Here is a 14,243-nt window from a genome sequence, read left to right as displayed (position 1 = left end):
CATTTCCTATCAACTTCTCCGAACCTTAGTAACTGCAACTATAAAATGGAACAGTAATACAGATCACTATAAGACAGTTCAGGCTTGTCAAGATTTAAGATGTCTCTGTGCCTATTACCCAGGGTTCAACCCTCTGCTAGTTATAGTGGATGATTATAGGTTATTACCCAGGGTTCAACCCTCTGCTAGTTATAGTGGATAATTATAGGTTATTACCCAGGGTTCAACCCTCTGCTAGTTATAGTGGATGATTATAGGTTATTACCCAGGGTTCAACCCTCTGCTAGTTATAGTGGATGATTATAGGTTATTACCCAGGGTTCAACCCTCTGCTAGTTATAGTGGATGATTATAGGTTATTACTCAGGGTTCAACCCTCTGCTAGTTATAGTGGATGATTATAGGTTATTACCCAGGGTTCAACCCTCTGCTAGTTATAGTGGATAATTATAGGTTAGTTAAGAAAACAAACCTGGAAATATATGGTGATCAATGTGTCCCCACTGATGGATCAAAACTGACTAAAACAACTCCAGAAAGCATTTAAAGAGTGTGCCATGTGGGAATTCTGGGCACTGTTACCTCTTTTCTCAGCCTTCAGCTTCCTGACCCAGGGCTATGTACAATCAGCACTGTTTGGGTTCCTTCCTCTGGCCCATCTCTGCCCAGGACACACCTGTACATGGTTCCACCTGTAGTTCATCACCCATCACAAAGGCCTCCAATCTGGATGCAGACTCATATGTGAAGATGTTAGGAAGAAGAACTTCTGTGTAGATTGGGATATTTGATGGGATGGCCTTGTAGAAACCTTTCCAAACTTGAGAGACTAGGATTGACCTGGCATTACCTGAGTTGCTCTGAAGCCTTTGGCAGCAAACATCTCTTCAGAAAGTTCCTTCTTGATTCAGTGATCCCTTTCATGATTGAATTATGCTCAATGACTTTCTCAGCATATTTCCAGAATATTAAGTCTTCCTTCAAGAATGTATATTTGAACGAAATCCTGTCCTCTCTTTTAATATGGGGTGATATCTAAGCTCTATTATGCTTTTAAATTAATTGGTTTCAAATGATGTATCCTGGATCAGGCCTCTGGAGCTTGAGATAATTTCTCTCTCTCTCTCTCTCTCACACACACACACACTCTCTTTCTCTCTCTCTCTCTCTCTCTCTCTCTAAAACGATCATTCTAGAATGTAGGGGAGTGAGGAATTTGTGGCTCTCACTTGCTGTAGAAAAGATAGTCTTGAATCCAAGTTCATGATTCACTCCAAGCTGGTGCAAAATGCTTTCTTCCTCAGATGGTAGCTGAGTGCTACCATTGGCAGCTTAAACAACCAAACGGGCACTGCCAGAAGTAAAGACAGCTGGACGTTAGCCTTAAAAGCTGTCTCTTGTGCAAGAAAAGTTTCAGGTAAGTCAAGCAAATTGCAAAGATCGGCAGGTGAGGAGGTGCTATCCTGTTCGGAGTGGTGAGAAAAAACATGGCAAAATGCTTGGATGAATCAACTTCCCTGCTGTGGGCGAGGAGATTTTGATGAAGCATCCATACTTTTAAGGGATGTAAGACTGATGTGTCTGTGTGTATTGCTTCGCAGCTAAATTGAATATTCCGTAAATTCTGAACACCTCTTAGCCAAGAACCAGCATCCCTGTTCTTCTTTTCACTGAGGCATGTGTGTGTGAGTTCATCAGAGGATGCCACAGTGGCAGTCAAAACACAGAATCCTCCAGGGTCTCAACTCCAGGCTTCTCTATATAACTGATGACTTCAATTTCTGTCTCAACGGAACCAGCTTTCTGCAAAACAAATCATCTTTCTTTAGCTGTCTTTTAGAGAACTTTTGGGTTCTTTGAAATCTTTACACTTGGCTTTAAGTCTATTATTTTTTAAATAAAAATAGTAAATGTTCACTGAAGAAGATGTGAAAAATAAAGTGGAAAGAAGAAAATACCTAGCCATACACCTTTCTCTCAAACACAGCCCACTGCTTCTCCTAAGCCTTTCTTTCTAGGCATAATGTTTTCTTTAGACTTACTTGAAGTCATATGGATACACATCTTTTCTTTTTAGCCGGAGTCTCACTCTGTCACCCTGGCTAGAGTGCAGGGGCATGATCTCAGCTCACTGCAACCTCCACCTCCCAGGTTCAAGCAATCCTCCTGCCCCAGCCTCCCAAGTAGCTGGGACTACAAGCACACGCCACCATGCCCAGCTAATTTTCGTATTTTTAGTAGAAAAAGGGTTTCAACATGTTGGCCAGGCTGGTCTCGAACTTTTGATCTTGTGATCCCCCCGCCTCAGCCTCCCAAAATGCTGGGATTATAGGCATGAGCCACCACGCCCGACCAGATACATATCTTTAAAAATTGATTTCTTTCTCTCTGACATTACTGATTATAAATTACATTGTTAAATGTGCTTTGGTGGCATCACTTTTGATAGCTGCATCATAATTCCATCCATAATTTACTATAGTATCTCCCTAACTTTGGACAGTTCTGACCCATTTTGGTTATAATGAATAATGCTGATAATAATTGGAAAATTGGTAACAAAAATAAAATTGCCTGTAAGAGATCCTATTCCTTTACTTCATTTACTCATCCAACATATTTTTTACTACCTGCTCCACACTAGCCACAGTGCCGTGTCTTGGGAATTCACTGATGGACACAGCAGGCATGGCTCCTGCTTTTATCCATTTTACTTTTAATAGTTTACAGGCAACCTAATTGGGGGAGGAACCCTCTCTGGTTGCCATTGTAGAAACAAGGAACACCTGGAAACCAGTCTCATAAATGGAAAGCTCAGGTCGGGCGCCGCGGCTCATGCCTGTAATCCCAACACTTTGGGAGGCTGAAGCAGGCACATAGCTTGAGCCCAGGAGCTGGAGACCAGCCTGGTGAGACCTTGTCTCTACAAAAAATATCTAAATAAGTAAATTATCAGAAAGCTCAGGATTTGATTTTTAGAATAAGCCTTTCTTTTTTACTGCTAAAGGCCAACTTTATTCCTTCACAGTACATTTGTTTGTTTGTTTATTTATTTATTTATGACAAGTTCTGACTCCATCACCCAAGCTGCAGTGCAGTGGCACAATCTCAGCTCACTGAAACCTCCGCCTCCTGGGCTCAAGCCATCTTCCCACCTCAGCCTCCCGAGTAGCTGGGACTACAGGTGTGCACCACCATGCCTGAGTAATTTTTGTATTTTTTGTAGAGATGGGGTTTTGCCATGTTGGCCAGGCTGGTTTCAAACTTGTGAGCCACTCAAAGTGCTGGGATTACAGGCATGAGCCACTGAGCCCGGCCCTTCACTGATGTCTAAATTTCTAACTGAGGTCTAAGTTTCTAACTGAGGTCTGAACAAGCAAAAACTTGCTTCTAGGATGGCAGAGCTCCTCTAAGTCCTGGGACTTTGGGCACCCACCCCAAGCTCAGAGGTGCACATGACCATGAAAAGCAGAGGGTTTCCTTTCCCACTAGCCAAACATTTCCCAGCAGCCACCCATAGCACTAGCGTGCCCTCTTGTCACCCTTGTAGCACAGCCTCTGAGAATGGCTTTTGTCCTTAGAGGTGGAGGCTGTGCACGGCCTCATGGGGCCCAGCTGTAGGCAGCTCTGCACTCGCTCTCATCCTCTCTCAGGTGAAGAATTTAGGCCATAGGGCCCACAGCACCAGGCTATACTTCATTTCCCCCATTCTATGTGCTCTTTCTTTCTTCTCTCAGTCTCTAACTGCTTTGTTTTTATGTGAAACTCTGCAATGTGAGAAGAGAATAAGTTGTCCTGAGAAGCCAGGCGCTGTTGAGTGCTGCCGTTCATCCTCTGCTTATTCTGAAACCAGCTTGTCTGCCCCAAGTTGTTATTTTACACACTTGACTTGATTTTAATTAACAACAAATCACAACCTTATACAATAAGCTCTTAAACCAGTTTATTTCACCAACTTCGGAATATTAAAGGAAATCTTTCAGGGCTCTGTAGGGAAATTAGATACCAGCATTAAGATGTTCCATTAAGAGGCTGGGACAAATGACTTCACTTGGCTGCTTAAACTAGATGTGGGCTGGGTACGGTGGCTCACACCTGTAATCCCAGCACTTTGGGAGGCTGGATCACTTGAGGTCAGGAGTTCAAGACCAGCCTGGCCAACATGGTGTAACCCTGTCTCTACTAAAACAACAAAAATTAGCTGGGCATGATGTCGGGTACCTGTAATCCCAGTTACTCGGGAGGCTGAGGCAGGAGAATAACTTAAACCCAGGAGGCGGAGGTTGCAGTGAGCCGAGATGGCTCCACTGTACTCCAGCTTGGGTGACAAAGCGAGACTCAATCTCAAACAAACAAATACACAAAACCAGGTGTGTTTACTCAGGAGTGAGTGTGCTGGATAAAGGAGGGACTGGCAGCACACATTCAGAACCGGCACCAGAGCTCCACCTTGGGGTCCACTCTTCTTCCCAAAGAACTCAGTGAACAAGAGGAGTGGGCCATTCCCCTGATAAAGGAGAACACAAGGATCCAACCATGGGCAGAATGATTCTTTTGCCAGACTCCACTCTCTACTTCAGTCAGCTAGTAACTGTGACTGTCTATAAATCCTTACAATACCCAAACTGCAAATGCTAAGGAATGTTCACCACTTATTGAAATTAATCATTTTGGTGAGTTTTTCCATGAACCGTTTCTTTTCCCTACAACCGGTCACTAGGTGGTTCATCCAATCATGAGTTACTTCATTTGAGAGAAACCTAAATTTGCTAAGAAAATTGTTTGATCTAAATGAAGGATTGGCAAACTACAGCCACGGGCCAAATCTGGCTTGTTGCCTGTTTTTGTAAATGAAGTTTTACTGGAGCACAGCCACACTCATTCATTAGCACATTTTCTGTGGCTACTTTCACACTACAATGGCAGAGTTGAAGAGCTGAAACAGAAACCATTTGTCCCTCAAATATTTACTACCTGGCCCTTTACAGAAAAAGTGTGTTGAGCCCTGATCTAAATAACTGTTCACTTTAAGGATAAATTTGACAAAGTGCAATAATTATACACTGAAGAATCACAAACCATTGCTGAAAGAAGTTAAAGAAAGCCTAAATAAATGGAGTGATAGGCTATGTTTATATATAAGAAGACTTCGTATTAAGATGTCACTTTTCCCCAAATTAACTTATAACTCAACACAATATCACCCCAAATCCCAGCTACCTATTTTTGTAGAAAATTATCAGCTGAATCTAAGATGTATATGAAAATGCAGAGGACCTAGAATAGCCAAAACAACTTATTAAAAAATTTTGGGCCTTACACAAATGGTCTCATGGTTTACAATAAAGCTACAGTAATCAAGACAGTATTGTATTGGCATAAAGACAGACAAATAGATCAATAAAACCAAACAGATACTCCAGAAATAGACCCAACTATATATAGCAACTAACTTCCAGCAGAAATGCCAAGACAAGTCAATGGGGAAAGGATTATTTACTTCAACAAATGATGCTGGAACAATTGAATAGCCATAAGTAAGTGACCACTGGGCTGAACCTAAGTGCTCTGAATGGTGAACAGACTTAAGAAAATGCATATTGGGTGAAATAATTTGCCCTTTCTATAGTCTTTTTTATACTAAAGAGCTAAAGTTCCCTCTGAAAATTCTCTATTAACTTAGATACTCACGTGGAAACATGGAGTCTTAAAACATTAGAGCTAAGCAGAACATTGTACAATCTCATTTGTGTCCCTTATTATACCAGAAAGAAATTCAAAACTCATAGGGTTGAAGAGATTGTCCAAAGTCAGTTAAGGGATGGCTGATATGAAATTAAAATTTAAGACTAACTGGAAAGAACACTTGTAACTCAGTACCTTTCCAATATGTCAATAATGAACATGCATAATAAAACAATCAGGCAAGCAGGCATGGTGGCATGCTTCTGTATTTCCAGCTACTTGGGAGGCTGAGGTCGGAGGATCGCTTAGACCCAGGTGTTTGAGACCAGCCTGGGCAACATAGCAAGACCCCATCTCTTAAAAAATACAAACAACTGAATCAGCCAAAGAACAGAATGACTGAAGCAACAGAAATGCTCCTGGCCTTCTGAGTAAAAGCCCTGCCTTGTAATATAGAAAACTAAACCCAATGACAGATCCCAGGGGACTCAATCCTGGACACATATGGCATATCATAAGAACTTTCAATATTACCTCATAGTTAGCAGTTACAAAGAGATCTTTGATATTACTTTTTGGTGCTGGAATTGGTGGAAACAACTTGATCCATAAATGACATCTGAAAACAGAGTAAAGAAGGAATTAGGTGAGCATGAGTATACCTTTTGTCTCTAAATATCTACTCTAAAAATTGACCTGGTTAATTCTAGAACCTGCTGTTTTGTAAATTCAAAATCTTTATGTACCAAGACTTCCAAAATTATAAGGGAAGACTTTGTGGGTACCACAAGGCTTTGTTGTGGCTTCTGAGTCATCCAGGGAAGACCAAATGGGAAACTGCTTTGTGTCAGTGGGTGTTACGAGGCCTAATCTCTCAAAATAAACTTTCAAGTGTGTGATGTTGTGCCGTTTCCTGCAATGCTGATTGAAGCATTCCTTCCTCAACTGTGTTTACTCACAGGGTTTACTTAATTTTGTTTTTTTTTTTGAGACGATGTCTTGCTCTGTCACCCAGGCTGGAGTGCAGTGGCACCATCACAGCTCATTGCAACCTCCATCTCTTGGGCTCAAGCAATTCTCCTGCCTCAGCCTCTTGAGTAGCTGAGACTACAGGCACATGCCACTGTGCTCAGCTAATTTTTGTATTTTTTTGAAGGGACAGGGTTTCAACACGTTGCCCAGGCTGGTCTCGAACTCTTGACCTCAAGTGATCCTCCAACCTCGGCCTCCCAAAGTGCTGAGATTACAGATGTGAGTCACCATCCCCAGCCGAGTTTATTTGCTTTTCATCTCCTTTGTACTGCCTTCCCCCAACCTGTAGATGCCATCTAAATATAACATTTATAATATAGTAAAGCTGTTTAATAGAAAAGTCATTTTCTTTTCTTTTCTTTCTTTCTTTTTTTTTTTTTTTTTTTTTTTTTTTGAGATGGAGTCTCACTCTGTTGCCCAGGCTGGAGTGCAGTGGTGCGATCTTGGCTCACTACAACCTCCACCTCCCAGGTTCATAGCTGGGACTACAGGCATGTACCACCATGCCCGGCTAATTTTTTGTATTTTTAGTAGAGATGGGTTTCACCACATTAGCCAGGATGGTCTCGATCTCCTGCCCTCATGATCTGCCCGCCGTGGCCTCCCAAAGTGCTGGAATTACAGGTGTGAGCCACCGCACCCAGCCCTTATAAAACTCATTTTCTAAATTATGAAAGGGCCAAGACAAAACATGTTTTTAAGTCTCCTAAAAGGTCTTGTGCCTTACTGAATGCTAAAATGGGTAAGGGGTACTTATGGGCTATTTGCAGGCTCTAGGATTGGACACCAGATCCACATGCGATTTCTAGAATCTGTGTTTGACCTAATAGCCATCAGCCACTCAGAGGCCTGGTGACCTGATAGTTGAGGATGATGATGTGCAGGCATTCTGGTGATTTTAACCTTCCTGAGCTGTGAAAAGCCTATGCCGACAGCTTACCCAAGACAGCCAAGGACTGAGTGGAAGGTTGAGAAGGAATCAAAAGAACCTGCAAGTAGAAACCTTCACAGATATTAAAAGCTGTCAACTTCAAGTGGGAGTGAGTGATAGCCGAGGGCTGTGTTGTGCTCTGTCCGACTTCTGTAAATCACCTCTGGATGTTTCCACTTTTGATTTGGCCTACACTCATCTTAGACAGGTCATCCAGGCACAAAAATACCATAATTTTACCTGATAATAAGAACCCTCTGCCTACCGGAAGCATGGTAAGCCTGTAAAAATGCAGTACTCAGACCCCACTGCAGGTACCCAAATACTTACATTCTACAGATGAGCAAGAGAATTAACAAGATGAAGCAGATGGTTGCCATAAGCACAATGAGAAACCACTCTCTCAAGGGCTTGTGTTCATCTTTTCCTGGTGGAAAACAAAAAAGAAAGAAAGAAGATAAAGTCCAAGTTAGAAGCAGCAGGTAAAAGAAATGATGAGGCTTGGGTCATCAGACAGCTCAGGTTTGAGTTGCTGGTGCTGGGTGGTGCTGGGCAAGTAACTTAATTTCCTTGAGCCTAAGATTTCTCGTCTGTAAAAGATGGGTAACAGCCATCTCACAAAGTTGATATAGGGTGAAATGAAATGACGGCAGTGAGGCCACTTTTTTTCCTTAAAGAATGATTTATTCAATCAATCAGCAAATATTGATGGCGTTCATTCCATGTACTGTGCCACTTGAATCCTGAAGCTTATTTGTTTTTGGTACGTAGTAAGGTTTTTAGATAGAAAATACACAAAAAGATAAGCCTACTGAGTAACCCAATTGCATCACAATCAAAATATTTTATGAAGTTGGAAATTAAACTTTTGGAGGAAGTAAAGAATGAGATAATACTTGTAGTGAACAATAAAGGTATTAGACCCTAAGTGCTTTTCAATCTTAAATACCTTCAAAGCACCCGTTACCATTTTACAGATAGGAAAAGAAGCAAACTGCCATTAAGTCAGTACAGAAAGTCAGTATTTTGTATGCCACTTATTCTCTGTTTAAATTTGCTTTGAATCTACATTCAAGGGACAGATTCTTCTAGGAACTTCTATGATAGCTTTGGGGTGTGTAATTTGTCTTTTAAGTACTAGAAAGGCATCCAAGACAAACTCAAGCCAGGTGGGGTGGCTCATGCCTGTAAATCTAAGCACTTTGGGAGGCCAAGGCAGGTGGATCATTTGAGGCCAGGAGTTCGAGACCAGCCTGGCCAACGTGGTGAAATCCCATCTCTACTAAAAATACAAAAATTAACCAGGTGTGGTGGCAGGCACCTGTAATCCCAGACACTTGGGAGGCCGAGGCACAAAATCGCTTGAACAGAGGCAGTGGGGGTTGCAGTGAGCCGAGATTGTACCACTGCACTCCAGTCTGGGGGACAGAATGAGACTCTGTCCCCCAACAGCTCCCCTGCAAGAAAAAAAGAAGAAAATAACTCAAGGCCATTTACCAAACAGTGTTTAAAGAGGTTATGTGTTTGCCAACCTGCCTGATTGAATAAGGTAAATCCTGCGTCATCTCCCTGAATATGAGTTTCCTTTCTGTGGGAGAGGCTGCTCATTCACTGATTCCTTTATTCATCCATTTAACAAATATTTATTGGGCTCCTATTGTATGTTTGGAACTGTACAAATTACTGGGATTCAGTGGTCAAAAGATCACATATGGGTGCTCCCGTCATAGAGTCCATTAGGAAAGAATCACACTCAGCAAAAAGCAACACAAGCAATGATGTAATGACCAGTGTGCTAAATACTGTGGTGAGGTTTCAACCACACTGCACCAGGAGAAAAGGTTACCATCCCCAGTTTGCCATGATTTGCTTCCTCTAGAAAACAAGAAATACATAAGTGGAATTTTCAGGTCCTTGTTAATAGCCTAAGACTTCCCAAACCTCCAAAATACTTAAAACTCAAATCATTCAAGTAACAAGAAGGAGAGATGCCTTGGGATATAATCCTAGTGATTCCAGTCTTGCCTTGTTCTCTTGCTTTTGCTTTTTTGCCTCCTGAGGACCCTTACCCAAGCTTTATCTTCTACCTCCCAAAAGTTTCAGCACTTTGGGAAGCTGAGGCGGACGGATCACCTGAGGTCAGGAGTTCAAGACCAGCCTGGTCAACATGGCAAAACCCTGTCTCTACTAAAAATACAAAAATTAGCAGGGCATGCTGGCTCGTACTTGTAGTCCCAGCTACTTGGGAGACTGAGGTAGGACAATCGCTTGAACCTGGGAAATGGAGGTTGTGGTGAGCTGAGATCACACCCTGGCATGCAACCAGCCTGGGTGACAAAAGCGAGACTGTCTCAAAAAAAAAAAAAAAAAAAAAAATTCGAGCTGCTTCATTTCCCATCTCTAACACTGCTTTTTTAATCACGGTGACTTTCTCCTAGTCTAATTCAAAAGACGCTTGTTTTCTTTTTCCAGCTTTATTTTTGTTGACCTCCTTCCTGAATTTCAGACTGTGGATAGTTGAGCCCACCTTGAAACCGAGTCCTCAGCTTTATTGCCCCAATCTTCCTCTTCTTAGATGGCACTTCTCCCCATTTTAATTTTGACTTGCCCTCTCCACTCATCCTTTGACCCTTTGGTATTTTCCACTGTGGTCTATTCTTTGAACTTTGAAAAGTATGTTTATACCGCTTCATCTTTTAATTTTGGGAAATCTTTTCCTAGGTTTTTATTCCTGATCCTGCCTGATACTCAGCTCCAGGCCTAGATCTTAGCCTGTCCGTAGGTGAAACCTGCTCGGATATTTCTCAAGGCTGACAACATTCAAAACCAAATGCGTGCTCTTCTTCACATCAAAACCCCTTCTCTCAGTAACTGCCCATTTCAGTCTCAATCCTTCCAAGCCCCCAAACCTGAAGCCTTGAAGTCACTTTAACTCGTTCCATCCTTTATAGGCCCTGTCCCTTCTCCTCATTCCCTCGGTTCATGTCATTACTGTGTACCCAGTGATTAGTGCCGGACAGGCATGCTTTGTCCAGTGCTTTCATCCCTGCCTAGTCTGGACACCTGGCTTCTAGTCTCAGCTTGCTGTGGAGGTGGTCATTCTGGGCCTTGGTTTCCTCATCTTAAAACATGGCAGTTAAAATATATAATCCTGCAGATCCTTCCCCAGCCAGCACCTTTTCTAGCACCACTCACTCAGTACAGGGTACTGTCACTTCATGTATACATACCTTTAATAAAATTGGTTTTAGAAAAGGAGTGCCTTTTTGGGCTGGGTGTGTTGGCGTAATCCCAGCACTTTGGGAGGCCAACGGGCAGATCACTTGAGGTCAGGAGTTCGAGACCAGCCTGGCCAACATGGTGAAAGCCCGTCTCTACTAAAAATATTAAAATTAGCCAGGTATGGTGGCACCTGGCTGTCATACCAGCTACTAGGGAGGCTGAGGCAGGATCGCTTGAACGTAGGAGGCGGAGGCTGCAGTAAGCTGAGATCATGCCGCTGCACTCCAGCCTGGGCTATGGAGCAAGACTCTGTCTCCAAAAAAAAAAAAAAGGAAAACAAAAGTAGTGCCTTTTTGCTGCTAGAACTTTAAAAGTTGTAATAAAGTATAAAAATTAAAAAAGAGAAATCAGTAGTCACTGGAAGTAACTAAGAGCTTATTTTCTATACGTATTTTTACATTCCCTTTTTCTGAGTGCTTCTAGGTACCCAGATACTATGTAAAGTGCTTCACGTAAATTCTTAATTCTCACAGCGATGCTTTGAGATGGACACTATTATTCTCACTGTACAGATGCAGGAACTGAGGTAGAAAAGGACAGAGTAAGTCAGCCCAGGCCACCCAGCAAGGAAGTGAGGGAGCCCAAACAGTCCGTGCTCTTAGCCTTGATGCAGGAATCCCATTCGTCTCCCTCCCTCTGCAAAACTGAGGGCACACTGAATACACAGGAACTTCACTTATTCTAAGCATTGCTTTTCCTTGAGAACTCTCCTGAGCATCATCCCTATAGCTCTCTGTCTTCACTGTGGGAAGCCCTGTTCTATTGTTTGCATCCCCGCTGCCTGATAAGGCTAAGTGCGCGGGCAGCTTCTCTAATTAAAGGTGGCTGCTTTGCAAACTACCGTTCCTCCTGACATTCTCCAAACTCTAGGTGAGACTGAAGAACTTGATTAAAAACCTATGACTATACTATTTATTTATTTCTATGAGATAGAGTCTTGCTCTGTCACCCAGGCTGGAGTGCAGTGGCGTGATCATAGCTCCCTGCAGATTCTCACTCCTGGGTTCAAGCAATCCTCTCGCCTTAGCCTCCCAAGTAGCTGGGACTACAGGCGCGCATCACCGTGCCTACCTAATTTTTAAAATCTTTTGTAGAGATGGGGCCTCAGTATGTTGCCCAGGCTGGTCTCAAGCTCGTAGACTCAGGCAATTCTCCTGCTTTGGCCTCCCAAACTGCTGAGATTACAAGCGTGACCAACTGTGCCTAGCCCTATGGCTATAGTCATTTTTTTTTCAAGTTTTATTTTGAAATATACTTATGTGTATTGTTTTACAAAAAGGCATTCGCCACATTTTGTTAAATAATGGAAAATGGACCCTCACAGTGGCAAAGCTTTTATTTTCCTAAATCCTACAGATACTCGATGGTTCCAGGATTAATATTCAGTTCTCTGGATTGGAGCTGAGTGCTCTGTTAGACTTCGTTTTTACTGCATTCTCTCTTAGGTAATGTGAAGAGTAGCTGGGACAAACAAATACCAGCAAATCAAATACTGTCTTACTTTATTTCCCAGTCTGATTTCCTGAATAAGGCATTCAGCCTGCTTCATGGCTCCATCTCTCAAACTATTCCATGCTCGTAACCATTATGCAAGTATCCCGATAACCACATTCAGAAACTGTAGGTTCAGAGACACAGGATTCTAATTCAGCAAGTGGTACATCAGCAGAAAAAAAGTTATCCTGTTTACAACTAGGTTAAACCAACAGAAAAAGTACAGGTCCTGCAGAAAGAAGGGGCAGTGTTGTAAATAATTATCAGGGTCACACTCTCAGTCACATTTGGGTCTTAAATTGTGCAACACCCCCTAGCCTGATATGGCAAGTTCTGATAACAGTACCGTTTTCTTCTGACCATGATTACAAAAATCTTTTCAGTTAAACCACTCTCGAGTTATTCACTTCAGCCCTCACTTTGATAAGCGAAGATTCTCACTGAATTAGCAAAAATATAGAGGCAACCCTGATTTTATTTCATTAAATGATAAAAAGTTATTGATGCATACAAGGTACTACGTGAGAAGCAAAGTCATGGTCACTGCCGGGAGGGAGTTGGCACATGAGTCATCTCTCCTGGCCTGGCTTCTCCAGTTGCCCCAAATGCATTAGGGCTACTCACCTCTAGCCAGTTGAAAACAGAAGTAACCCCTGAGAACACAATCAAGGTCAGCTTTTCCTTGAAGAAAACATAAATTGGCAGGAAAATTTTGTGCAAGAAAAAGTTTTCACATACTCATTGCCAAGTAGAAATTACTCGTGGATTACTTGTGGTCAGTTATTTATTTATGAAAAAAAAAAAAACCCAGTAGATTAGTGAATTAAAGTCAGCGCCTACTCTGGTTTTGCTGAAAGTAGAGCAAGGAGAGAAGATCCCACTGAGAGCATACATTCTTTGGGTCAAAATGATTAAGAATTTCAATACTTTAAAAGTTGGGAGATCCCATGATATAGTCTTAGTTTGAATTCTGGGGTCTCCAACCTTGGAGATTTTAAAAACAAAATGTATTTCCAGGTAATTTGGCTCTTTTCTCTGACTCAAGGAGAATACCTTTCTTGCCATTAAAAAGGAAGTCACAGATGTTTCTTTTCAAGAAATCAATGGGCACTGCCATTTGGTTATGCAAAAATGGGTTTCAGAAAGAAGAAGTCACACAGCCTGTCCTTGTAAGGAGGACAAGCTCTCCAGACTCCCTATTTGATTCCTGGGTGCTTTTTAGGCATCGCTAACTTAGACCATTTGGGAAATTCAGCTGTCTGGTGTCTGGGGACCTCAGTTTCCATTATTTTTGACATCTTAACCATTTGACCTTGCAAAGAAGTCAATAGTCTGCTATTCTTCTATGACCCTAGAATGTATATCGAGTGGGACATGGGGTGCAGGTGGGCTGAGACAGTGGCAACACAGAGGGCAGAAGGACTCCAGGTATTGCACCCAAACTAGTCCCAGCTCTGCCTCTGGGAGTTTTGTCAAGCCACTTCCCTTTTAGGGCTGCAGTCTCTCTTGCTGTAGAATTCTATGATCTATGAGGTTTACACTAATAGCTCTTAGGAGGTAAATTTGATTTGGAAGCCTGTTCCACCTTAAATTGTGCATGTAAGTATGAACTTTCAGTTCTTACATATTGATTTTGAATCTGATTTCAGACTCAACACTAGGTTTCCAGGGAAAAGAGCTAATTAGTAAATTGATGGGATGCTTCCAACGGAGCAGGCCTGCTGTGTTTTTAGAACCAGCAGGTGCTGAGAGAAGTTCAAATGGCACCAACAGGGTTGGATAATTGAGAGGATGTCAATATGGTAGTCTATGATACAGG

The 14,243-nt window shown here is 42.2% G+C and overlaps 1 protein-coding gene across 1 annotated transcript in view; it reads right to left on the bottom strand.

Annotated features, from left to right (window-relative positions):
• Positions 1–299: 299 nt before the first annotated feature.
• IL5RA (interleukin 5 receptor subunit alpha) overlaps positions 300–14,243 on the bottom strand; it is a 41,626-nt gene continuing 27,682 nt past the window's right edge. Inside the window, exons 10-12 of the mRNA XM_007985044.3 lie at positions 7,979–8,075; positions 6,220–6,304; positions 300–1,803 (exon numbers count right to left, since the gene is read on the bottom strand). Of these exons, the coding sequence (XP_007983235.3) occupies positions 1,717–1,803; positions 6,220–6,304; positions 7,979–8,075 (269 nt within the window). The 3' untranslated portion in view covers positions 300–1,716. The remainder of the gene's footprint in view (positions 1,804–6,219; positions 6,305–7,978; positions 8,076–14,243) is intronic.

The sequence above is a fragment of the Chlorocebus sabaeus genome, chromosome 22 (genome assembly GCF_047675955.1).
Source record: "Chlorocebus sabaeus isolate Y175 chromosome 22, mChlSab1.0.hap1, whole genome shotgun sequence".
NCBI lineage: Eukaryota > Metazoa > Chordata > Mammalia > Primates > Cercopithecidae > Chlorocebus > Chlorocebus sabaeus.
The sequence above is the reverse complement of the archived record's forward strand: the minus strand, read 5'-3'. Positions and strand labels throughout refer to the sequence as shown.